General features: G+C 41.2%; 1 protein-coding gene across 1 annotated transcript in view; it reads right to left on the bottom strand.

Moving 5' to 3' along the window:
* Positions 1-26,101, bottom strand: part of LOC124777352 (lactosylceramide 4-alpha-galactosyltransferase-like) — an 89,363-nt gene that overhangs the window by 3,947 nt on the left and 59,315 nt on the right. The window contains exons 3-4 of the mRNA XM_047252726.1: positions 24,963-25,282; positions 4,323-4,542 (exon numbers count right to left, since the gene is read on the bottom strand). Of these exons, the coding sequence (XP_047108682.1) occupies positions 4,323-4,542; positions 24,963-25,282 (540 nt within the window). The remainder of the gene's footprint in view (positions 1-4,322; positions 4,543-24,962; positions 25,283-26,101) is intronic.

Below are 26,101 nucleotides of genomic sequence, written 5' to 3'. Positions count from 1 at the left end.
AACACAGTAAAGAAGACAGAGAATAGGGAAATCTTTGCGTCACAGATATTCATAACCAATTCCAAGCGCAGTGAGCTTTCCTGAGAAAGGCCTTGCATGATAACATCGCTGTAATCAATAATTTCAATAATTGGAAGTATAAATGTTTTCACAAGTTTGTTTTCCATGTCAAGAGGGAAGAGCTTTATATACATTTGTAGAGCATCAAGAGATGATGACGTCTTCTTGAATATTACAGTTCAGTATTCATTGCAATTTACATTTGCATCTATTATTACTCCTAGACCCTGAAGGAGAAAAATTAACATTTGTCCCATTTAAGAACAGAGGTGATGGGGATTTTATAATGCTTAATCCCACTAAATAATGAGGAATAAATATTTAAAGAAAGACATGATAGCAAAACAAGAAGTAGTGATAATGATGTAGGCCAAAGCAATTAATTAAATTTTGTACCATCACGAAGTTTCGAACCTTGGTTTCTTATTTACTACACAGATGCAGTATCCATTACACCACACTGGCACTATAGATTTTACACCTCTATGTGTACCATAGTACTTCTCGCTCACTGAGACACATTCCAACTCATGTAAGCAGAAGACCCGGGTTGGAATTCTGATGCTGGTACAAATTTTAATTCATTGCTTTGCCCTACATCATTATCATTGATAAGTGAGACTCAGTATGTTTCAGGAATACTAACTATATATGATTAATACATCACCTACAGGCAGGATTAATCTAATTCCGCTCATTGTGAAGGTGCTGTTCCAACATCGGAGAGCCTTGGCGACAATGAAGCGAGTTTAAAAGGGGAATAGCAGTGGGTTGGGGCGTGAGCTGAAATTTGTACTCGTGAGGGAGACGTACTAGGGTATCCCATGCAGCTGTGGTATATCTGGTGCCTGTATGGTGTAATGGATTGTGAGAAAGAGACCTTTGTTCAAATCATTTTTTGCTGTCATGTCTCTTTATTCATTTATTTTCTATCACATAGTGGGACTGAACATTCTGAAATTTCAATACCGGGACGGAGGCTGATAAGATTATCTGTGAATACGAACTTCGCAGGATGAAGTAAATAATTTTACACAGCACAAAACGCTACTTTTATCTGGTTACCTTCTATCATTCAATCATCTTGTGCCAGTTATTTCATATGCATCCTCTTACATTTAAATGAACCCTTTCTATCAGTATTACAGTGACACATGTGAACTGGTTTTTCGTCTGTGTCTTCGTTGTCTCCTTTTCTGTAAAGAAGAAGACAACTGAACTGTCTGTAGAGGCAGAGATATTAATTTGAATTTAATCTACGATTCGCTAACCCTGTCTCAGAAAGGCTTTTTTTTAACATGATTATTAAATATTAAAAAACACCTTCTATCAACTTTGGATGCGGAAAATCACAGATATATTATAGACATATTGACTTCGGAAGTAGCATTTCTTATTGCTAAGTGACACAATTTGGCCATTTATCTTCTATCATTTGATTTGCATCATCACCATGGGAACGTTCTGAATGCAAAGGCGAAGGAGCAAGAAAGAAACATTTACTAGCACTTTTGTTTGACAGCTGAAATGTATACCGTTGCTATACTAGTACTGATTCATTGTGCAACATGTGTAATCACGTCTTCTGCATAATATGTGTATATGGACTCATTCAGAAATCTGGTCTAGTAACCTTAGACACTAGTCTGTTCTGGTACATTTTCACACGGAATTGCACTGTTAAATAAATATTATTGCTCCGGTACTTTTACTGTACAGCTCTAAAGTCTCCATGGAGTTGGTATTCGCTTGTACTGTACAGGGAGGCTTTTGTCTAGTAGCACAGTATTTAGATTTGATCTTTGGGCTGGCAGACCCAGCATTTTGTAAGGGGACCCAGAGATAAAGTGGACTTAGAATCACGATACAGCAAAGCATTGCCCACGAGCACAGTTCATTGATTGGCGTGAAACAGTCCTAGGAACGACAAGGGAATGACCAACCAACGTCTGGATGCTTAATCTGACGACACTTACTCAATGAACTGCCAAACCACACCACGATGGTTGATGGTGTCACCTGCAGTTGGAAGAAGGGTAGATCCAGCAATCCACGCTAGTCTGTCCTGGGCAAGCCTTTTCGTTTCTGCATATTACTAAACCATTCAACCATTTGAACCTGATTATTGTATTCTATCCTTGTTGTTCCTCGATAATTTTTGCCCTCGTTTACCGCCATCAGCAAATTTACGATTCCTTGATGACTTAGGATGTGTCCTGCTACCTTCTTTTAGTCAAGTTAGCCATAAATATCTTATCCCCCTCTAATTCGATTCCGTACCTTCTCTTTAGATCTACCCACCTGATCTTCAGCATTCTTGTACAGTACTTCGTTTCAAAAGATTCTAATTTCTTCTTGTCTGAACTGTTTATCATCCATGTTTCACTTCTGTATGAGATTACATCCCAGTCAAACTGCTTCAAAAAAGACTTCTTAACACATAAACTTATATTCGATGTTAACAAATTAATCTCTTTCAGAAACGCTATACTTGCTATTGGCACTTTGTACCTTGTATCCTCTCTACTCCGACTTCGTCAGTTATTTTGCTGTTCAAATAGTGTCTCATTTCCTAATACAATTCTCTCAGCATTCCACGCTGTAATTCAACTACAGTCCATTAACCTCGCTTTACTTTGGTAGATCTTTATTTTACAACCTTTTTTAAAGACACTATCCATTCCGTTCACCTACTCTTCCAAGTATTTCTGTCGTCTCTGACAAAGTTACCGTGAAACTGGCAGACCTCGAAGTATTTATTCCTTCTCTCTAAACATTATATCTCTTCGCAAATTTTTCCTTGGCTTCCTTCATTGGTTGGTCAATGTACAGATTGAATTACATCGGGGATGGGTTACAGCCGTTTCTTACACATTTCTCAATTATGACCTCCCTTTCTTGTCATTCCGCTCTTATAACTGGAGTCTTGTTTTTGTAGAAGCCGGCTGGAGTGGCCGAGCGGTTCTAGGCGCTGCAATCTGGACCCGCGCGACCGCTACGGTCGCAGGTTCGAATCCTGCCTCGGGCATGGATGTGTGTGATGTCCTTAGGTTAGTTAGGTTTAAGTAGTTCTAAGTTCTAGGGGACTGATGACCTCAGAAGTTAAGTCCTATAGTGCTCAGAGCCATTTTTGTACAAGTCGTAGGCAACATTTTCCCGTACAACACTAAATACAAGCAGTTTTTCTCTTATTTTCCCTCTGGCGAAAAGCTATTAAAATTCCACCCTCCACTGCGTGGAATAACCTACGCTGTATTTCGCCGTCTGTACGAATACATGGATTCACAGTGATAAAATTTTGTCGAGAGTGCAGCCGCGTAAATAGGGCGAACATCCACGAACTTTTGCACGATTGTTCTTCGGCCAGTTGTCTGACGCTGTCGTGTTTCAGTACTTGGAAAAGCATTCTCTTCTCTATTTCGTAAGAACTCTCTGTCAAACACGTTATTACTAATTAACAGTTGGTCGGTGCTGCCGTCCAAGAATAAAAAAACTAAACTCCTCCCGAACAGGCCATGAAGGCCCAACGGTACCGACCGGCCGCCATGTCATCCTCAGCCCACAGGCGTCACCAGATGCGGATCAGTACACCGCTCTCCCGGCCGTACGTCAGTTTCAGAGACCGGAGCTTCTAATTCTCAATCACGTAGCTCCTCGGTTTTCGTCACAAGGGCTGAGTGCACCTCGCTTGCCAACAGCGGTCGCCAGACCGGATGGTCACCCATCCACGTTCTAGACCAGCCCGACAGCGCTTAACTTTGGTGATCTGTCGGGAACCGGTGTTACCACTGCGGCAAGGGCGGTGGCGGCGTCCCAGAATGTATTTACTTTTATGGTTTGCTTCCCAGTTGCAAACCTCATGTAGTATTTCTTTGCGGTTGTACAAATACGTAAGGTTCCGCGGTCACTGGTATTGTTGTGGGTATTCCACCGCGTCGCCTTGTAAAATATTAATAAGCTAAAATACTGAAATATCTGACGTTTCGGCCATGTTACAGCGGCCTTCCTCAGGGCATAGTCGTAGGATATTTTAATATTTAAATATTTTCGTATTTTATACTATGACGTAATAGTATACTCACAAGAATTTCACGGTAATTCACGGCGGCAGCTCTTCTTTTTCACACTGCCAAGATTGGCTGTTGCGGCTCTGAGCACTTCCATTCGCCCGGCAGAATAACAGTGTGTATGTGTGTGTGTGTGTGTGTGTGTGTGTTATAACAGCGAAACAGGTGTAAGGCGGATCAGCCAACTTAACTTACGCTGGTTACGTTGCAGCGGATAAATAGCAATCTCGTGAGATGCCCGCCACCGTTGTACATCCACTGCTGCCCATCGAAGTCTGTCTGTAGTGTTTCGATGAAGGCTTTCGCCATCTCTTGCCCTGCTGAGCCGGGCCGTGCAGACATATGCATTGCACTGTTGGCAACCGTTCTGTTGTCCTCCGCTCCAGCCCAGTCTTCACCCAACTCAGAGAGGTTCCTGTGAAGTAAATTTCAAAATCAGTTCGCTAATGATTCAAAGCCGGTTTAAAATGTTTCAAATTTGTATGAAACGTTGTTTCTAAAAATCTCTAAAATTTCTTACCAGATATATTTCATATTTTCACATGATACTCTGATAAGCATTATAACAGATATATTTTTTTAAAAAACAGTAAGTTACAATCTTTCCAACAAAACCGTCTGCGAGAAAGAAAACGCTGTCCCATACTGTAAAAAATAACATATTGTTTTCTCTTTTTTTCTCGCAGTCAGTTTTAAATGTGATAGCAAGGCTCTTAAACCATTAGACAAATTATTGCTATTGTACATGTCATTTTAAACAAATATTGCATGTACAACACTGTGCTCTTTTGTTTTCTTTCTCGCAATCGGTTCGGCAAGAAAACCTGTATTATAAAAGTTGTATCTATAGCTTAGACTTTTGGTTAAAATACTACTACGCAATCTGAATCATCCGATACTTGGCAATGCCACAATTTTCGTCACTTAAGCTACTGTGCTCAGAGACGGGCAACTGCAGATGTTTCTCTCATACCACATATACCAACAAGCGAGTTTACCATTCACTTTGAGTGAATCATTGTTTTCCATTCACTAACCCAGAAACAAAAACTATATGCTGTTAGGACGTAAGTTATACATTTCTAAATAACAAATTACACGCAATATATATATATATATATATATATATATATATATATATATATATATATATATATATATAGGGTGGTCCATTAATCGTGACCGGGCCAAATATCTCACGACATAAGCATCAAACGAAAAACTACAAAGAACGAAACTCGTCTAGCTAGAAGGGGAAAACCAGATGGCGCTATGGTTGACCCGCTAGATGGCGCTGCCATAGGTCAAACGGATATCAACTGCGTTTCTTTCAAGTAGGAACCCTCATTTTTTATTACATATTCGTGTAGTACGTAAAGAAATATGAATGTTTTAGTTGGACCACTTTTATCTCTTTGTGATAGATGACACTGGAATAGTCAAATACATTCCGTCAGTGAGGACGGTATTTGCTTCGTGATACATTACCCGTGTTAAAATGGACCGTTTACCAATTGCGAATAAGGTCGATATCGTGTTGATGTATGGCTATTGTGATCAAAATGCCCAGCGGGCGTGTGCTATGTATGCTGCTCGGTATCTTGGATGACATCATCCAAGTGTCCGGACCGTTCGCCGGATAGTTACGTTACCTAAGGAAACAGGAAGTGTTCAGCCACATGTGAAACGTCAACCACGACCGGCAACAAATGATGATGCCCAAGTAGGTGTTTTAGCTGCTGTCGCGGCTAATCCGCACATCAGTAGCAGACAAATTGCTCGAGAATCGGGAATCTCAAAAACGTCGATGTTGAGAATGCTACATCAACATCGACTGCACCCGTACATATTTCTATGCACCAGGAATTGCATGCCGACGACTTTGAACGTCGTGTAGAGTTCTACTACTGGGCAGAAGAGAAATACGAGACGATGAGAGATTTTTTGCACGCGTTCTATTTAGCGACGAAGCCTCACTCACCAACAGCGGTAACGTAAACCGGCATAATATGCACTATTGGGCAACGGAAAATCCACGATGGCTGAGACAAGTGGAACATCAGCGACCTTGGCGTGTTAATGTATGGTGCGGCAGTATGGGAGAAAGGATAATTGGTCCCCATTTTATCGATGGCAATCTAAATGATGCAATGTATGCTGATTTCCTACGTAATGTTCTACCGATGTTACTACAAGATGTTTCACCGCATGACAGACTGGTGATGTACCTCTAACATGATGGATGTCCGGCACATAGCTCGCGTGCGGTTGAAGCGTTATTGAATAGCATATTTCATGAAAGGTGGATTGGTCGTCGAAGCACCATACATACTATGGCTCGCACGCTCACCGGATCTGACGTAGCCGGCCGGTGTAGCCGTGCGGTGCTAGGCGCTACAGTCTGGAACCGCGTGACCGCTACGGTCGCAGGTTCGAATCCTGCCTCGGGCATGGATGTGTGTGATGTCCTTAGGTTAGTTAGGTTTAAGTAGTTCTAAGTTCTAGGGGACTGATGACCACAGATGTTAAGTCCCATAGTGCTCAGAGCCATTTGAACCATTTGATCTGACGCCCCCGATTTCTTTCTGTGGGGAAAGTTGAAGGATATTTGCCATCGTGATCGACCTACAACGCTTGACAACATGCGTCAGCCCATTGTCAGTGCATGTGCGAACATTAAGGAAGGCGAACTACTCGCTGTTGACAGGAATGTCGTTACACGTATTGCCAAATGCATTGAGGTTGACGGACATCATTTTGAGCATTTATTGCATTAATGTTGTATTTACAGGTAATCACGTAGCAACAGCATACGTTCTCAGAAATGATAAGTTCACAAAGGTACATGTATCACATTGGGACAACCGAAATAAAATGTTCAAATGTACCTACGTTCTGCATTTTAATTTAAAAAACCTACCTGTTACCAACTGTTCGTCTAAAATTGTGAGCCATATGTTTGTGACTATTCCAGTGTCATCTATCACAAAGAGAAAAAAGTGGTCCAACTAAAACATTCATATTTCTTTACGTACTACACGAATATGTAATAAAAAATGAGGGTTCCTACTTGAAAGAAACGCAGTTGATATCCGTTTGACCTATGGCAGCGCCATCTAGCGAGTCAACCATAGCGCCATCTGGTTTTCCACTTCTAGCTAGACGAGTTTCGTTTCGTTCTTTGTAGATTTTTCGTTTGATGCTTATTTCGTGAGATATTTGGTCCGGTCACTATCAATGGACCAGCCTGTATATCCTCATTTATGGATCACCCTGTATATATATAAAATTTACACTTCTGTGTGTGTGTGTGTGTGTGTGTGTGTGTGTGTGTGTGTGTGTGTGTGGCCAGCAGACAGCGAAGTAGAACCTGAAAGAGGAAACTTCTACCTTACAATTTTTTCTATTCTTTATAATAAATTCAGTTACTGTAATGAGTAAAACGTGGTTGACAAGGAATTACTAACTCACGTCTACGTATCTTTTTTTTCTTTTTGTAAAAAGAGGTTAAAAAGTGAGAAATGTTCAGAATGTAATCATACGTACAAATTAATTTGTGGTGTGAATGTAAAATGACTCGGTCCACAACATCACGACCTATCGTGCAAAATGATACACGGAACATGTAACTAACTGTATACACTTCGGCTGGTCATTCGGATGTTGGGTTTTCCGAACTTTTAGTTCAAAAAACCAATTCATACTCTCATCAAATAGTATCCAAATAACCAAAAATTTATGTTCTGAAGTTCTGTAGATGTAGTGTGTACAAAAAATTAAAAAAAAAAAACAAATAAAAACCAAAAACGAAAACAAAAGAGTCTTTTTCATACACATTCTCTATGATTAATTATAATTTTGTGTTATATACTTTCGAAGAGGGAGAAGCCTCAACAAGGGCCGAAATTTGCATCCTTACATAATACCGGGATACATGCCAGATTAGGACGACATGCAATTCCCGTAGATATTAGGAATTGCGAAGCATTACCAGGTCAGCTAGTATATAAACTGGGTTTCTTACCTAAGTCATTAGGTGCGTTTTGTATGATGTTTCGGTAGATATTTGCAGTTTTAGTTTTAGTAATGTTTTGCGATACTCGCCAGTTTAGTAAAATGCAACAGTCTCCAGTGTTTTGCCCTCACAACAACCAGCTGCAGGGAATCTGATGTTCGTATATCTGTACATTAAGGCCAGGTTAGGCGGTTTATTAACCTATTGTTCTGGTTTCTTAGATTTGCTATTATAAGTAGGGTCCCTTACAATCTGATATGTTATATCTCGGTTCGGTCTAGTTTCCTGTTGGTGACTGTATTAAATAGGTTCACAACCCTTTAAGGACATTGAATACTTTTACTCCTTCATCTGCATTCAATTTGCACATCGATACTTATCTGGGCCCAACTGCTCAATACCACCTGTAGTATGATGCTTCGACACAGAGAAATGGGAAGTGTGAGTAAACCATCAGTTACCAGCTGTTTGCGATTTTATTCAATTTCAATGTACCACGAACAACAACTAGTATTTCTGCAGCGACAGCATTGTCCTGGCCCACGCTGACTGCTCAAGTCAAGCAGCAGTCCTTCTCTGTCATTATGGTGTAGTTGCTATTCTTCCTGTTTAACTGTCCCGGTTAGTACATATCGATCATACAAACATCGCTCTAGACTACTTTTTTGCAGCTCTATCGAATGGGCACGTAAAATTCCGTTTTAAAAACCAATTTTTAAACACCGTTTTTTCGCCATGGGAAACAAACCGATGCTTTCCGACGGCTGACGACTCATAGAAGGAATATATATATATATATATATATATATATATATATATATATATATATATATATATATATATAGGGTGTTACAAAAAGGTACGGCCAAACTTTCGGGATACATTCCTCACACACAAATAAAGAAAAGATGTTATGTGGACATGTGTCCGGAAACGCTTAATTTCCATGTTAGAGCTCATTTCAGTTTCGTCAGTGAGTACTGTACTTCCTCGATTCACCGCCAGTTGGCCCAGTTGAAGGCAGCTAATGTTGACTTCGGTGCTTGTGTTGACATGCGACTCATTGCTCTACAGTACTAGCATCAAGGACATCCGTACGTAGCATCATCAGGTTAGTGTTCATCACGAACGTGGTTTTGCAGTCAGTGCAATGTTTACAAATGCGGAGTTGGCAGATGCCCATTTGATGTATGGATTAGCACGGGTCAATAGCCGTGGCGCGGTACGTTTGTATCGAGACAGATTTCCAGAACGAAGGTGTCCCGACAGGAAGACGTTCGAAGCAATTGATCGGTGTCTTAGGGAGCACGGAACATTCCAGCCTATGACTCGCGACTGGGGAAGACCTAGAATGACAAGGGCACCTGCAATGGACGAGGCAATTCTTCGTGCAGTGACGATAACCCTAATGGCAGCGTCAGAGAAGTTGCTGCTGTGCAAGGTAACGTTGACCACGTCACTGTATGGAGAGTGCTACGGGAGAACCAGTTGTTTCTGTACCATGTACAGCGTGTAAAGGCACTATCAGCAGCTGATTGGCCTCCACGGGTACACTTCTGCGAATGGTTCATACAACAATGTGTCAATCCTCATTTCAGTGCAAATGTTCTCTTCACGGATGAGGCTTCATTCCAACGTGATCAGATTGTAAATTTTCACAATCAACATGTGTGGGCTGACGAGAACACAGATTTTATGTGAACGTTTTGGCAGGTATTGTTGGTGATGTCTTGATTGGGCCCCATGTTCTTCCACCTACGCTCAATGGAGCACGTTATCATGATTTCATACGGGATACTCTACCTGTGCTGCTAGAACATGTGCCTTTACAAGTACGACACAACATGTGGTTCATGCACGATGGAGCCCCTGCACATTTCAGTCGAAGTGCTCGTACGCTTCTCAACAACAGATTCGGTGACAGATGGATTGGTAGAGGCGGACCAATTCCATGGCCTCCACGCTCTCCTGACCTCAACCCTCTTGACTTTCATTTATGGGGGCATTTGAAAGCTCTTGTCTACGCAACCCCGGTACCAAATGTAGAGACTCTTCGTGCTCGTATTGTGAACGGCTGTGATACAATACGCCATTCTCCAGGGCTGCATCAGCACGTCAGGGATTCCATGCGACGGAGGGTGGATGCATGTATCCTCGCTAACGGAGGACATTTTGAACATTTCCTGTAACAAAGTGTTTGAAGTCACTCTGGTACGTTCTGTTGCTGTGTGTTTCCATTCCATGATTAATGTGATTTGAAGAGAAGTAATAAAATGAGCTCTAACATGGAAAGTAAGCGTTTCCGGACACATGTCCACATAACATCTTTTCTTTCTTTGTGTGTGAGGAATGTTTCCTGAAAGTTTGGCCGTACCTTTTTGTAACACCCTGTATACAATATATATATATATATATATATATATATATATATATATATATATATATATATATATATATATACTGTCTTCCTCTATAGTGTTTGCCCTCTACAGCTCCCTCTAGTAGCATGAAAGTCATACTCTGTCTTAAACAGATGTCCTGTCACCCTTCCCTTCTCTTTGTCAGTGTTTTCCACATATTCCTTTCCTCTCCGATTCTGTGCAGAAACATCCTCATTCCTTACCTTACTAGTCCACTTGATTTTCAAAATTCGTCTGTACCACCACATACCGAACGCTTCGATTCTCTTCTGTTCCGGTTTTCCCACAGTCGATGTTTCACTACCATACATACATCAGCAGAAATTTCCTCCTCAAATTAAAGCATATGTTTGACAATAGTAGACTTCTCTTGGACAGAAATGCCCTTTTTGCCAGTGCTAGTCTGCTTTTGATATCTTCCTTCCTCCACCCGTCACCGGTTATTTTGCTGCCTAGGTAGCACAGCTACTTAATTTCATTTACTTCGTGACCATCAATCCTGAAGTTAAGTTTCTCGCTGTTCTCATTTCTGCTACTTCTCATTGCTTTCGTCTTTCTTCTATTTACTCTCAGTCCATATTCTGTACTAATCGCACTGTCCATTTCGTTCAGCAGATCATGTACTTTTTCTTAATTTTCACTCGGGACAGCAATGTCATCAGCAAATTGTATCACTGATACCCTTTCATCTTGAATTTTAATTCTACTCCTGAACATGTCTTTTATTTCCGTCATTGCTTCTTCCACGTACAGATTGTGGGGGCAAAAGACTACATCCCTGTCTTACACTATTTTTAATCTGAGCACTTCGTTCCAGGTCGTCCACTCTTATTATACCTTCTTGGCTCTTGTACATATAGTATATTATCCGTCTCCCGCTATGGATTACCCTTTTTTTCTCAGAATTTCGAACACCTTGCACCATTTTACATTGCCGAACTCTTTTTCTAGATCGACAAATCCTATGAACGTGTGTTGATTTTTATTTAGTCTTGATTCCATTATTTAGTCTTGCGTCAGAATTTCCTCTCTGGTGCTTTTAGCTTTCCTAAAGCCAAACTGATCGTCATCCAACGCCTCCTCAATTTTCTTTTCCATTGTTCTGTATATCATTCTTGTCAGCAACTTGGAAGCATGAGCTGTTAAGCTGATTGCGCAATAATTCTCGCACTTGTCAGCTCTTGCAGTTTTCGGAACTGTGTGGATGATATTTTTCAGAAAGTCAGATGGTGTATCGCCAGATTTATACATTCCACTCTCTAACACGAATAGTCGATTTGTTGCCACTTCCCAAAATTATTTTAGAAATTCTGATGGAATGTTGTCTTATTTGATCTTAAGTCCTCCAAACCTCTGGTGAGTTCTGATTCTAATACTCGATCCCCTATCTCTTCTAAATCGATTCCTGTTTCTTCTTCTATCACATTAGACAAACCTTCCCCCTCACAGAGCCCCTCAATGTACACTTTTTCCACCTATCCGCTCTCTCCTCTGCATTTAGCAGTGGAATTCCCATTACGCCCTTAATTTTACCACTTTTGCTTTTAATTCCACAGAACGTTCTTTTGACTTTCCTATACGCTGAGTCAGTCCTTCCGACAATCATTCGTTTTTCCATTTCTTCACATTTTTCAAGCAGCCATTTCGTGTTAGCTTCCCCGCACTTCCTATTTATTTAATTCCTCAGCGACTTGTATTTCTGTATTCCTGAATTTTCCTAAGCATTTTTTGTACCTCCTTCTTTCATCCATCAACTGAAGTACTTCTTCTGTTACCCATGGTTTCTTCGCAATTATCTTCTTTGTACCTATGTTTTTCTTTCCAACTTCTGTGATTACCCCTTTCAGAGGTTTCCATTTCTCTTCAACTGTACTGCCTACTGAGCTATTTCTCATTGCTGTGTATACAGTCTTAGATAACTTCAAGCGTGTCCCGTCATTCGATAGTATTTCCGCATCCCACTTCTTTGCATATTGATTCTTCCTGACTAATCTCTTAAACTTGAGCTTACTCTCCATCATTACTAAATTGTGAACTGAGTCTATATCTGTTCCTTACAATCTATTGTCTGATTTCGGAATCTCTGTCTGACCATGATTTAATCTAACTGAAATCTTGCCGTATCACAAGACTTTTCCATAGTATACTTCCTCCGCTTTTGATTCTTGAACAGAGTAGTTGCTTTTACTAGTTGAAATTTATTGCAGAACTCAATTATGTTATCTGACCCGTATTATGAATGTCTTTCTTTCTGGTTAAGTCAGTGGAACATCCCTGGGACACACAACGTGTAGCCCCAGTTCTTTAGTTCACACAACGGATCCGTCGCAAGTTTTCATCTGTCGCCGGTTAGTTTGCTCAAAGCCACAATGCCACTGAATGTCGGATATTTCTTCTGTCAAATTTATTTAAGTATACTAACGAAGACATTTGTACCAAACGATCCATGTGAAAAGATTGATTAAAACCCTTAGACCATTAGCCTTCAGTTCGGTGACTTAAAAGCTATATTGTAAGCCATCGATCCAATACACCCTCAAAAACGATAAAATTCCAATTACATAGATTAAACAAAATGAAGCATATGACATTAATACTTCTTTCAGAAATTTCGGTAATTAATGAGTGTACAACCAATTTAATGTTGGATGTGAGGATTTATGAAGAATGCTAAACAAGTAATGATGATACAGTAGTATAGAGGTACGTGCCCTGATTTTTGTCAGGCGATACGCAGTTACATTAAAAAGTTATTCATGTTTTCCAACATGGGGATTTCCGTTAAAAATAAATCGTTGTGTGATCTCTAACACTTTCACGAGTAGGGATACACCTGCAAGGTAGAATTGGCAGTCAGTGGATGTGAGCATCTGCTAACGGAACATTCCAGTGCGCCCCTTCCAGAGCTGTGCAAAAGACAGGTTGGCTACAAAAAGTAGTCCCACTTTGCTCTGTCGACTGTCATTCTTTTGAGGAGAGATTTTTACATAGCATTCGAGACAAGCAGTGGCTCTCACGTATGGGTCGCACTGAGCAGGTCATTATGCTCTTCCCCGATACGTACAGTCAGCCTCCGACCACATGGATCTAAATTTTTGAGGGGATATTGTAACAGTGTTCCTGGGTTCTAAGATCTCGGAAGTTTAGGGAAGGCTGTTGGTTTTCGACGAACGGACCGTTTAAGCATATTTTTGCTCACTAAACGCATGAACTTGATTAATTGATATTACGTTGACATCTCGTAAGTACCATCTAAACCAAACGACAAAGTCTCTCATGTTGCCGTTCATGTTATGTTAAACGTTTTGCTATCATCATCTACTTACTTGTCACAACTCTTCGGGAGCTCGCCTTCATTTTCTTGTACATCTCAATGTTTATTCTTCTTCTTTTTCTTCTTCTTCTGCTTTTCACATATTGCGCCTTAGTTCTGTCTTGAAACTGGCAATCCTGTCTCCCTCTGTCCTTCGTGGTTGCACTGTAAGGCCGTCTGGGGGTCGTTGTATCTTCCATTCGTTCTGAATGTTTCTTCCTATTATATATATGGTCTTCTATTTTTCGACTTGCTGCGTAAATACTCACTTCATGGCTAATGTTTTCGTTAGGAATCTTGTCCAACTTAGTGCCAGCTTTGACTGCACGTACAAATTTCATATCAGCCGCCTAAACATGGCTAGAATCTCTGTCTTCATAACCCAGGATTCAGAGCCACACATTAGAATAGTTATGGACATCACCTTATAGAATTTCATTTTCATGTCTTTTCATGTATTTCTAACGTTCTGTGTATAGCGCCACAAATACTTTGATATCTCTGACTTAGTGTCTGCATCCGTATTTTCGTTAAAGTAACTTAACCCACTAGATAACTGAAGTGCTGAAACTGGTCCAAAAATCTGATCAGTTACAGTTTTGTTTCGTTCTGGACATATCCCAAGGAGTGCCGTTATCTTGGTTTTATTTACTGTTATCTTAAAATTGTAACCCTTTCCATTTAATTGTAAAAGATGGATTGACTTTTGTAGTTCGTCTTCAGAATTGGCTGTTAATACAATGTTGTCAGCATATAGTAGTGTGTTAATATGTTACTCTTGCTTATATGTAAGACTACAGTAAGCTAACGTAGACCACCATAAGTATGCGTAGACTACGGTAGTTTTCTTAGTAACTTTGGTCGGTCGAGGTCATACCCACATTACCTGCACATTGTAAGTTTTGCATACATATTAGGCATTACCGCATAACGGTTGCTTTCTTAACGTGTGCTGTCAGTGTCTTACTAGAATCCCCTAAAATCCAAAAGTGGTGAATCATCTACAAACTAAGTGACAATATGTAAAGGACTGGGTAACCCTCAGAACATAATTGTTCTACAGAGTTCTCTTCCTGTCCGTTAGTTGAGAATAAACAGTATTGACAGCAGAACTGAAATTTCCAATGTTTGTAATTCAGGTTTCATTCGAAAACTGGTGATATGTAACGTGAAACTGAGGGATGTTTTACTAAAAATAAAGGAAACAATACAGATTTATTATACAGCGCTATGAAAAGCAATTTCCTCGACAAAAAGCTAAAATAAAAAAACCCCAGATCAAAAATATGTCAGACATAGCTTCAATACTTCGTCTAACTTACATAAAACATGTTTCTCTTATGCATAAGCAACTTTCGAATTTATCAATAATAACAGGAAAGTCTTGCCTTTGATCATGATGAACTATTAAATAGAAAACAACAACTACTACTTACATTTTTTCTGTCTGTGCATTTAAACTGTACTTGCATCTAAAGTAACTGTTCTGGTTGCATAAAAGCTCGTAAGTTACCACTTTTTATTCCTTAAGAAATGCAATTTGTATTGTGTAAGGATGTAAAATACACAATGGACCAACACTGATTGATATGCGATTCTAATTGTATGCAAAACATACAACCAAACTAAAAAACAAAGAGAAATAGTCGGCAGTCATTTTCTCTCTTAACGTTCATTTGTGTTCCTTTCCTTACAAATTCTAACAGCACTACCGATAATCCTAGCACTTAATATTTCCTTTACGTGAGCGTTCCAAAACTACCAAACAGCGGTTTTTGTAGAGCGCAACTATTTTTACATGGATCCCTTCTTCATTTCCATTATATAAATTATATTTATTTCCATTATATAAATACACCGATAACCCAGAACATTATGAGCATTGTCCACTGTAACGATGGGCGCCGCTTGGTGGCGTTGCGGGTGCGTATCGCAGTAACGAAAATATGGATGTAAGCGGAGGAGGCACGGTCAGAGGATCACCCTAGCGAAGATATTGGCTGCAGATGTGGAAATCCATTGAAATAAGCGATTCCAACAAAGGACAGATTATTATTACGCAGGGCCTGTGAAGGCGAAGCTGATCGAATGGTCACATGCTACTGTCGTGGTCATCTAAGGAAAGAGGTAGAAGCACCGTGAACTTTCACTAGATCTGCGGCATCTTCGCCAAAAGAGCACAATGCTGTTGCACGCACAATTGTTTCGGAGCATACCATTCATCGCACGTTGCTGAGTATGAAGCTCCGCAGCAGACCACCCACACGTGTTCACATGTTGAACCAACGACATCGTCAGTTACGATTGCAGTGGGCACGGAACCATCGTGATTAGATCGTTAATCAATGGAAACGTGTCTGTTCTTCGGATGAATGATAATGTTGCTACACTAGGTCGATGGTCGTCTTCACAAACGTCGTCGTCGAGGTGAACGGCGGCCCGAAATGTGCAGCGCGTCACGGACGCAGGCTGGTGGGAGCAGTATTATGCTATGGGGGGCATTCTCCTGCGCTTGCATGGGACCTGTGATAGTAATCGAAGACACCCTGATAACTACGAACCACCTGTATCCCTTCCTGCTTGATGTCTTGCCCGACGGCGTTGTCATCCTTCAGCTGAATATTTTTCCGTGTCTCGGGTCCAGAACCTTTCTACAATGGTTTGAGGAGCATTAGAAGAAAACTCACGTCGATGTTTCGGTGACCTAATTCACCTGATGTAAACATTATGGAACCTTTCTGAGTCGCTAACGGGCGTTGTCATCGCTTACGTAAATCAGCGGTCTGTTATTTAAGCGAAATGCATGACCTTTGCATAGACACCTAATACCACATACCTCCACAAGACTACCAAATAACCGTCAGATCCCTGAAACTCATCGTTAGCACACTGGACTCGCATTCGGGAGGACGACGGTTCAGTCCCGCGTCCGGCCATCCAGATTTAGGTTTTCCGTGATTTCCCTAAATCGTTCCAGGCAAATGCCGCGATGGTTCCTTTGAAAGAGCACGGCCGGCTTCCTTCCCGACCTTCCCTAAAGACGGGCAAAGAAGCTACTAAGCAGGTGGTCATAATGTTTTGGCTCATCAGTGCATGAAATAGAAAGGGCGATAAAATGCACTCTGGTCTGACACTCTGGTTTATTAATATCAATTCCCTAGTATTACTGGGTATGTCACGTGTACATTCCATTATACCAACACTTGGTGTTGTTTATTAAGTGATTTTGGTATCCACGTTTTACCATATTTCCCACAGAGTCTCTCTGTCTGCCCTCTCACACTCTTTTTTTCAAAATCTATGAGAGCCAGGTTGCTTGGTAAATTGAGTTCTCTTATTTTCTGTATTATCTGACGCACGGAAAATGTATTACCACCAAATGAATTTAGATATATTTTAGTTCTGTCACACTAACTGATGAAAAGAGCTACTTTTATATCTAATTGAGGGCTTTATTCAATACGTTTGAGTTTGTCCGCGACTTTTATTCACATATAGTTGTAATTCATTGTCTATAGTCGATCGCAGACGCATATACTGTGTGTCAAAAAGGTATCCCAGACCGGTACTCGAACCCTAACTCTTTGTCTATCGTGGACAATGTTCTTACCGACTGTGCTATCCACGTACGATTTATAACCCACCCCCTGCAGGTTTACATCTGCCAGTAACTATCCCCTATTTTAAAAACTTGGAACGTTCTACTATAAAGTGTATATTCATTGTGGAAACATGCTCTAGGCTGTGGCCAAGCTATTTTCCTCCCGAGCTCTCAAAGTGTGCAGCAGAAACAACATGAAATTTGAGGTATAGAAAAGAGAGGTACTGGGGGAAGTTGAGCTGTCAGGGTGGGTGCTGAGTCGTGTACGGGTAGCCCAGCCAACAAAGCATTTTTCTGCCAAAGGTAAAGGGGGCTCAACGGCGAGATCATTAGCGCCATTACGAACAGTGGTAGGAATGACTGTGAACGAACTATCTAAAATTTCATGAAACGAGTGAAGGTAACTCACCGATCAGACCTAATGGACCATGCGATGCTCGCCGGACGTTGTCATTCTCTGCCTAGTGACGCCATTTGTGCTTCATACAATTTAATCGCTGTCATCATAACAGTGGAGTCCAGGCAGAAATTAGGCACTGTGAATAACGTGCGATTTGGCAAAAGAATATAAATAAATAAATACCATTATACAGTCGATGTCGACATTTCACTCATCCTGATTTTCCTGAATTCGAGCTGTGGAGGAATGTGTGTGTAAATCACTGTGGACCTGAATCTGGACTTAGTTTAAGCTACAGTAAGTAAATACTTTTACGGTTATGGTATTCACTGGCCATCAGAAATTAATACAAATTAAATCATTGTATGTGGAGGAATTTATGATCCACGAGAAGAATTAACTGATGCTTCAAGTTCCTGAAGTTCAGAGCCTGTAACAAGATGCAATCACAGGATTAATACAACATAAAACACTGTAAAATTAAGGTCCACAAGTAGAATTAACTGATGCTTGAAGTTCCTGAAGCCCAGTGCATGTCACAAGATGCAGTCAAAGGATGATAACATGATTAAATTTAGGGCTTACTACGTGACATAGGACAAGGTACAACGATATCTCGAGGAATTGTTTCAAAGAGTACCTTCTGTAGACGAGCACTGCTGACAAATTCCGTGGCAATAAATCAGGATGAGGTGAAGGAGAGATGTCATGAGCAGAGACCACAGTCCGGTGGTGATCAATGTAAAAGTTAGTGGCGCCGCAACATTTGGCATAAAGGTTTTTTCTTTTCCGAATGGCACTGAAGAATTCATGTTCTGAAGGGTGGCACTGTGGCACTCTTGAGCATAAATTTTTATAACGTCATATAGTTTGTCTTATATAATATATGGACTGTTCAATTTTACTGAAGATATTGAAATACATCGAAGATCACACAGTCGATCAAAGAAAGTGAATCACAAAATATGTTAGACCCATAATGGGTAAGACAATGACGAGAACAATTTTCAATTTTCTCGTCCCCGTCCTCCCCTCCCCCCATTAGGAGGGGAGTGGGAGGTAGGGAAGTTTAAAATGTTAAATTACACCTTTTATTTTTTACTGCAGATTCAGATTCTCCCGGAAAATTATATATAATTGACCTATGACTGTTGTTACTTTTTTCCTTATGTGTGTTCCCAATATGTTGTCAGGCGAAGAACGGCCAAAAGCAGGGGTTTACGTCTGGTAGAGACAGCTTTCCTTCGTACTTTCGTCACTACTTATCTTTCTAACATGCACAGACTTCAAAGAAAGTTGGAAATAATTAGAGATAATCCCACCGGTAATTTATGAATAAATATGCTTACGAACCCCGTAATAATAACCCTTCTGTTCCTAAAACCACAAAGAAGAGAAAACTGGCTGTCGGAAATGCATTGCTTAAAACGTATGCTTCCGTATATTTTTGCAGCCGGCCATTCGAATTATACTAAGTATATGACAATTCATGTACTAGAAGTGCAACATTGCCAGAAGATATTAAAAGTTTTCTAAGAACAGAAGCACACGCATGTCAACACAATACCGGATTATGGAATTCTGTACTTCTTGACCAGTTTGCTGAACAAAGTTACATTCGCTGTGTGAAGGCGAAAGGGTTTCTTGTAGCGATTACGCTGTCTCTTATTCAAATAGGTGAATGGTTACTTTCACAGTAAACATGTAATGAAGTAGCCATGCCAGTGGACTTAATGTCTGAAATATCAAGAGGAACAGTAGCCAGCCGGCCGAGGTGGCCGAGCGGTTCCAAGCGCTACAGTCTGGAACCGCGCGACCACTACGGTCGCAGGTTCGAATCCTGCCTCGGGCATGGATGTGTGTGTTGTCCTTGGGTTAGTTTGGTTTAAGTAGTTCTAAGTTCTAGGGGACTGATGACCTCAGAAATTAAGTCCCATAGTGGTCAGACCCATTTTGAACAGTAGCCTCTTTTCGTAAGGAGACAGGAAATCGCAGACAAATTCTCTGTTTCACAACACGTCCATCCTTTGTTAGTTGAATAGGATATTACAGTCAATATTGTCACTGGCCAGAAGGCTGATAAAAGAGTAAATGTTCGCGATGTTCTAGCTATGGATAACAGAATGGCCACTGCTTTCGAAAACAAATCATTTACTGGCTTTTTACGACACGATTCATAACGAAGTAATAACTGTGGCTATAATGACAAAGCATTACAGTTGGAAAAAATAAACAAATTTATGATTCAGATAAGATATATGCTCGCTTATTAGTTATCTCACAACAACGGAATATCAATTTGTTAGACATTCTTAAATATGAACTGTCTGCAGTTCCGCTGTCATTATTTGATGAATACAGCAATAATAGCTCTGCTAAAGGAACTTGCTGTCACTAGTTCATTAGTTAATTCTCAGATGTCAAGATCATTGATCGCAATGCTTTGATGTATCGTATGAAATGCGTGTCTCCTCCACTCCATCAAGACAAATGCTATGAAAGGAGATTACGACTCATTAAGAGACTTCATCTATAAAAAACATGAATGAGAAAGACGTCATAGTGCTTACAGCTATCAGAGACAGACGCCTATCTGCTGGTGCTGTTAAATATTCCTGACATAGTCATCAACATTACCTACGCGAAATATTGTTTTAAGCAGTATCCAAAATAAGGAACAGCTTACTGATTTTTCTATGCTCCATCGAATACTGACATAATCAACTACATTTGGTGAATAAGAAGTTAGTCGTTATTCGCTGACGAGGAAGCTGATGTTACACTACTTTCCTACTATGAAGAGCTTTAATGGGCAGGCAGTTGACATTAAAGCAAGTGCTAATAATCTGGCTGACGAGTGTAAGAATATACTTGCAGTACACAGTTTAAGGGCATGTGATTTTGTCTCTTACTCATTCCGAAAAGGCAAGGCTGTTGTATGAACCTTGTAGCAGGTACATGACGATTTTGACTTGGATCAACATGCGAAATTTACATTGGTCATCATCAAATAATGACAGCTGGATATCAACTTTTTTCACTTTTGTATAATGATAGACCATGTGAATCAATGACTAAACTACGACGCTAACAGCATACAACCAAAGGAGAAATCTTTTCTAATTTAAAATCACTTCCACCAACAGATAAAGTCCTGCAAAACCACATAAAACGAGCTTATTGGCAAGTCATTTACTGGAAATCAGCAGAGCAGTTGTCGTCTCGTGCAATGTCTTCGTGGAAAATGGCTCACGGACAGCCTCAACTAGAAATAACTCAGTTGCAAACCTTATAATTCACCTTGCACAACATACTGTAACTGTGCATCGTCAGAGACACGTATGAAATTTTTTACAGCCACTAGAGGTAGCATGGACTGCATCAGCAGTGATGAAAGTGATGTTGAAGATGATATTGACACGTTAACAGAATCTTCCGTCGGTTCTTGGTAGACCAACATTATAATGAATGAAAAGCACCATTTTTTTATTTATTTTTTGTTCTACAATATTGTAGAACAAAAGCAAACTGGTGATTTTCATTTATTATGATACTGACAATTTAACATGTGGACACACAAGAGGAAAATCTTGACTGGCCCCACATAAAATGTAGCATTAAACAAGACATAATTAAGGTAGTATTTTAATATAACTATAATCTTCTGATAAACAAAAATGTAATGTAGTTGTAAATGTAAAATTCTGAACACACAAAATCTTCAAAGCTTATTATTTACTATTAAAGAACAATTATTTATTTCTCAGTATTTTTGGAACACTTCGAAATCCTAACTAAAATTACATCACAAAAAATTGCTCAATGATGCTAAAGTGGCACCCATTAAAATTAGCGTCCTTGACTGTCCCTTTATCATATAAAGAACAGAAAAAATCTTTATACCAAATGTTAAGATTCGGATCTGAAACTGCCCGACAACCAGGGCAAGTGCGGTGAGAAGGGTAGCGTAGCTAACAATGATCTGCTAGAGATGACTACTCTGCGAAGAACTGACTACCAGTCTACTGCGAGGTTCATTACTGGAAGCTCATCACTGCTAGTGTGTGACGAAGTTTAAACACTGTTTTTTTCCCTCGGTGTACCTGTGCATTTTATTTAATATTCTTCATTATGGCCGTCATTACTGCAAGCTAATATTTCTGGAATGCAAGAGCGTTTTTGTATACATGTATGCACGGCGTAAGGAAACTATGTATTGTTAGACGTCGTGGTCTCCTGACCTTCATTGCTTACATATTCCGCCCTCACAATCATATTCCGCACATCAAGGCGCTTCATTCGAACCCAAACTCGATAACATAAAGTCAATGTTGTATGAATTCATGTAAACGATATGCAAATAACTAATAAATCGCAAGTGCGCACCATGGTTGAAATACTCGAGGCTGGCGTACACACACACATTCCAGTCACGACGGTCACAGGAGCTTTTAGTTCGAGAGAGGCAACCGCACACCAGGAGGCCGGTCTCAACCCATCTACGTCGGCCGGTGACCGCCCGTGGAGCGGACAGCGTTTGCCCGAGTGAAAGGACGACCCCATGTTCGGCTTAAAAGCAAATTCAGCTACATTGTGTGGGAGCGGCCAGCCTACGCATTTTTTACTCATAGCACGCAGTTTCAGAGATTTTCAGAGGGAGACAGCAAACGCCAAACGCCGGTACTACAGATTTCCAGATTGGTCACCTTAAACGAAACATCATTCTCCCGTTTTTGAAGAGCAATGCTGATTGGCAGACTATATTTCTGAAGCCTTGAGATGGAGTAACTTAAGAGACCGAAAGATATACCCCTTCGCGTCTGGCGTGGAGAGGGGCCGTTCCGTTGTTGCTCTTGGAGCGAGAACACGTAACGAGAGCGTGCGCACTCATACGTGTACTCAAAGAGCGAGGAACAAGTCTCTCCTAAGTACTTCATTGGGAGAGCACCTCTGTCGAGAGCGAATCGAAGTGCGACTCTAAATTGAGTCCTTGCGATTAAGCGTTGTTCACTGTGTTGGCCGACGCACTTATTGTGCGGCGTGAACGGACAGCGTTATAGTTAAACGCCTGCGAGCGAACTTTGAGTGGCATTGCGGTGGACTGGTTATCTGTCCGGTGTACCACGCCCATAGTTAGACTAGAGGCGAATAGGAGTCCTTGACTTCATCAAGGCATAGGGAGAGTTTGATTGGCGAAGGTCAATCTAGATAGAACGAGAGTTATCTTATTTGTCAGCAACAAGTGGCGCTGACAGCAGTCATCGCAGCTTGCGGTATTGGGTATTGTGCGCTACAGCTATTGCGAGCCCCATATTTCCTCCACAACAGTACACTTCACTGAATTTCACACGCGACAGCCTCGCCCATATCTAGCAACATTCTAACGGATAATTATTCAAGTTGAGTAGGCGTGGCTCTCAGCCATACTGCCAAGTCAATAACAATCTTAAACTTTGTATAGAAATTTCATTAGCGAATTCTATCCTTAAGAGGTAACTTCACATTCCGAAAAGAACCAGGAAATAACGTGTTCAGTTCATTACTAAAAGTGCCATTGTGATGTCTCCGAGTTTTAGCAAAATAAATAATAATTTCGTTAGTTTCCTGTTTCTCTTACACTAACTAGCACTACTCCAGTACCCAAGTATCCCACTAGTTACGTAAGAATTTTTGTGTCATTTCCTTACAGCGGACGACTCCAGAAGATATTTATTGCTGGAAGTTTTTCAGGCATTTCTCTTTAGAACGTTAGGAGCGTCTGTCTGACTTCTGTAGTAGTGTGGGGGTGGAAATTGCATCTTGCAGGACCCACAGGGTAAAGGGTACATCTCAGATTAATCCGTTGCGCAGAATAACAGAATAGCAACCCCACACGTTCATCACAGAGTATACGAAATTTTTGAGAGTGTAGAAAAGATGGACTAATTTTATGTGTGAAAACGACATAGTGCGCCATTTCCGCATTGCAGGTCCGTGAAGGTTTTGATACCAGTAATGTTAAGAGATAGTGTTCAAACAGCTGTTTGATGACTGTTGTTTTAGAGATGTAGCTGACATCCTGAGGATTTCTTTTTTTTGGGGGGGGGGGGGGGGAGATGAAGCGTTTCGTGTAAGACACATAACACATTCCAGAAGAGTTGGTTACCCGTTTGCTTCAAGCTACATATATTATTCACAGACGACCTCCATGTAGCACGCAGGTAGCAGCCATACAATAATGTGAACGAACGACACTGTCAGCGACATCTCAAAAGCAATGCTCATCACACAGCAGTTTATACACTGCGTCTGAATATCGCTATCTGCAAAATGTAACTTTCTTACGCACAGGAAATCCCAGGAGGTATGGTCAATATTCAAGGTATGACAGGAATGATCGTTCGAAGCAAAAAGGTCCAGTAGACATGTTATCTAAAATGATTACCTTACGAGCTAGGAGCATTTGTTTAACTTCTACTGAATAAGTGGTCAAGAGCTCTTAAGGTATCCAATTTGGAGCTCATGCTTACTAGACAAGTTTTTCTTGTATTGGTCTACCAGCTCACAAAATGTGGAAAGCAAAAAGCTTCCAGTAGTAGAGTTTTGTTAAGCTACGCATTCTAGAGCCAATGTTTACTAATCGTTTTAGCTTCGAATGATCGTTCCTCTCACATCCATGAGTACAGACCATTGCTCCTGGAACACCTTGTATTATAATCTCACCATATTAGTCACAATGGTGATGTGGGCCATCTCAGTGTGAGTTACTGATACTCGCCTTTGTTGCCCAGGTTTCAGATGATTTTTGTAGATCGAGCAGTTTTTTTGACAGAGTTTCCGCCCCGTTTCACGAAAGTTCTCCATCAGCCAAGATATATCGGCCAGATGAACTTCACGTTATTCTGCTCTGTAGCCGGTTACGTTGCCATCCTTGAATTTCGCTGGGCGGCCGCATTGCATGGCACAGATACCGCCTCTTGTGGCCTAGCTATTAAACCTACAATTCCATGGTCTCTGCCACCATAGAGTCTTCATCCATCGATGGCAAAGATATGAATGCAGATATTATTCTGTCGAACCTCTGTAGCTATGTAATCGCCTCCTCACCTCAGTACGACGAAGTCCAGGTCTAGGTAGAGGCCACCGTACTTCCACAGCGCGATGACTCGCATGACGTCAGAGGCGTGGTGGACGGGCCACGCGCTGTTGGCTAGGGCGGCGTGCTCAATGAGTGTTGTGTAGAGAGGCGTGTCGCGTAGGAACTCCTCCAGCGTCACGTGGACAGCTGTGGCTCCGGCCGGCAGCGACAGCCCCCAGATGGGTGCTTCACACGTGTGCAGCACGTAGATGGGTCGTCCAGGGTTGTGGCGCACCGCAGACTCCACGGCGCAGGCCTGCCGCGGGCGCAGCCCCGACCACGGCACGTCCTGAAAGGCACAGCGCGAACACCTCTGTAAAAACATCGACCTGAGGCGATTCACCTACATGCGAAGGCTATTCATAAATTAACGTCCGACTGACTATAGAAAAAGAAAAAAAAATTATGTAAACCCTTACACTGACAGTTATTTACCGTGCCCGGCTGCGTAATACGAACGGCATTCAACAAGTAATGCAACATCTACATCTACATTTATACTCCTCAAGCCACCCAACGGTGTGTGGCGAAGGGCATTTTAGGTACCACTGTCATTACCTCCCTTTCCTGTTCCAGTCGCGTATGGTTCGCGGGAAGAACGACTACCGAAAAGCCTCCGCGCGCGCTCGAATCTCTCTGATTTTACATTCGTGATCTCCTTGGGAGGTATAAGTAGGGGGAAGCAATATATTCGATACATCATCCAGAAACGCACCCTCTCGAAACCTGGAAAGCAAGCTACACCGCCGGCCTGAGTGGCCGAGCGGTTCTAGGCGCTACAGTCTGGAACCGCGCGACCGCTACGGTCGCAGGTTCGAATCCTGCCGCAGGCATGGATGTGTATGATGTCCTTCGGTTAGCTAGCTTTAAGTACTTCTAAGTTCTAGAGGACTGATAACCTCAGAAGTTAAGTCCCATAGTGCTCAGAGCCATTTTTCTATGTATTCGCAATACGTACATTCCATTTGTCTATGTTAAGGGTCAGTTGCAACTCCCTGCACCAAGTGCCTATCCGCTGAAGATCTTCCTGCATTTCACTGCAATTATCTAATGCTGCAACTTCTCTGTATACTACAGTATCATCCGCGAGAGGCCGCATGGAACTGCC

This window comes from Schistocerca piceifrons, chromosome 2 (assembly GCF_021461385.2).
Source record: "Schistocerca piceifrons isolate TAMUIC-IGC-003096 chromosome 2, iqSchPice1.1, whole genome shotgun sequence".
In the NCBI taxonomy this organism is placed as follows: domain Eukaryota; kingdom Metazoa; phylum Arthropoda; class Insecta; order Orthoptera; family Acrididae; genus Schistocerca; species Schistocerca piceifrons.
This window is presented reverse-complemented; position numbering and strand designations above follow the sequence as displayed.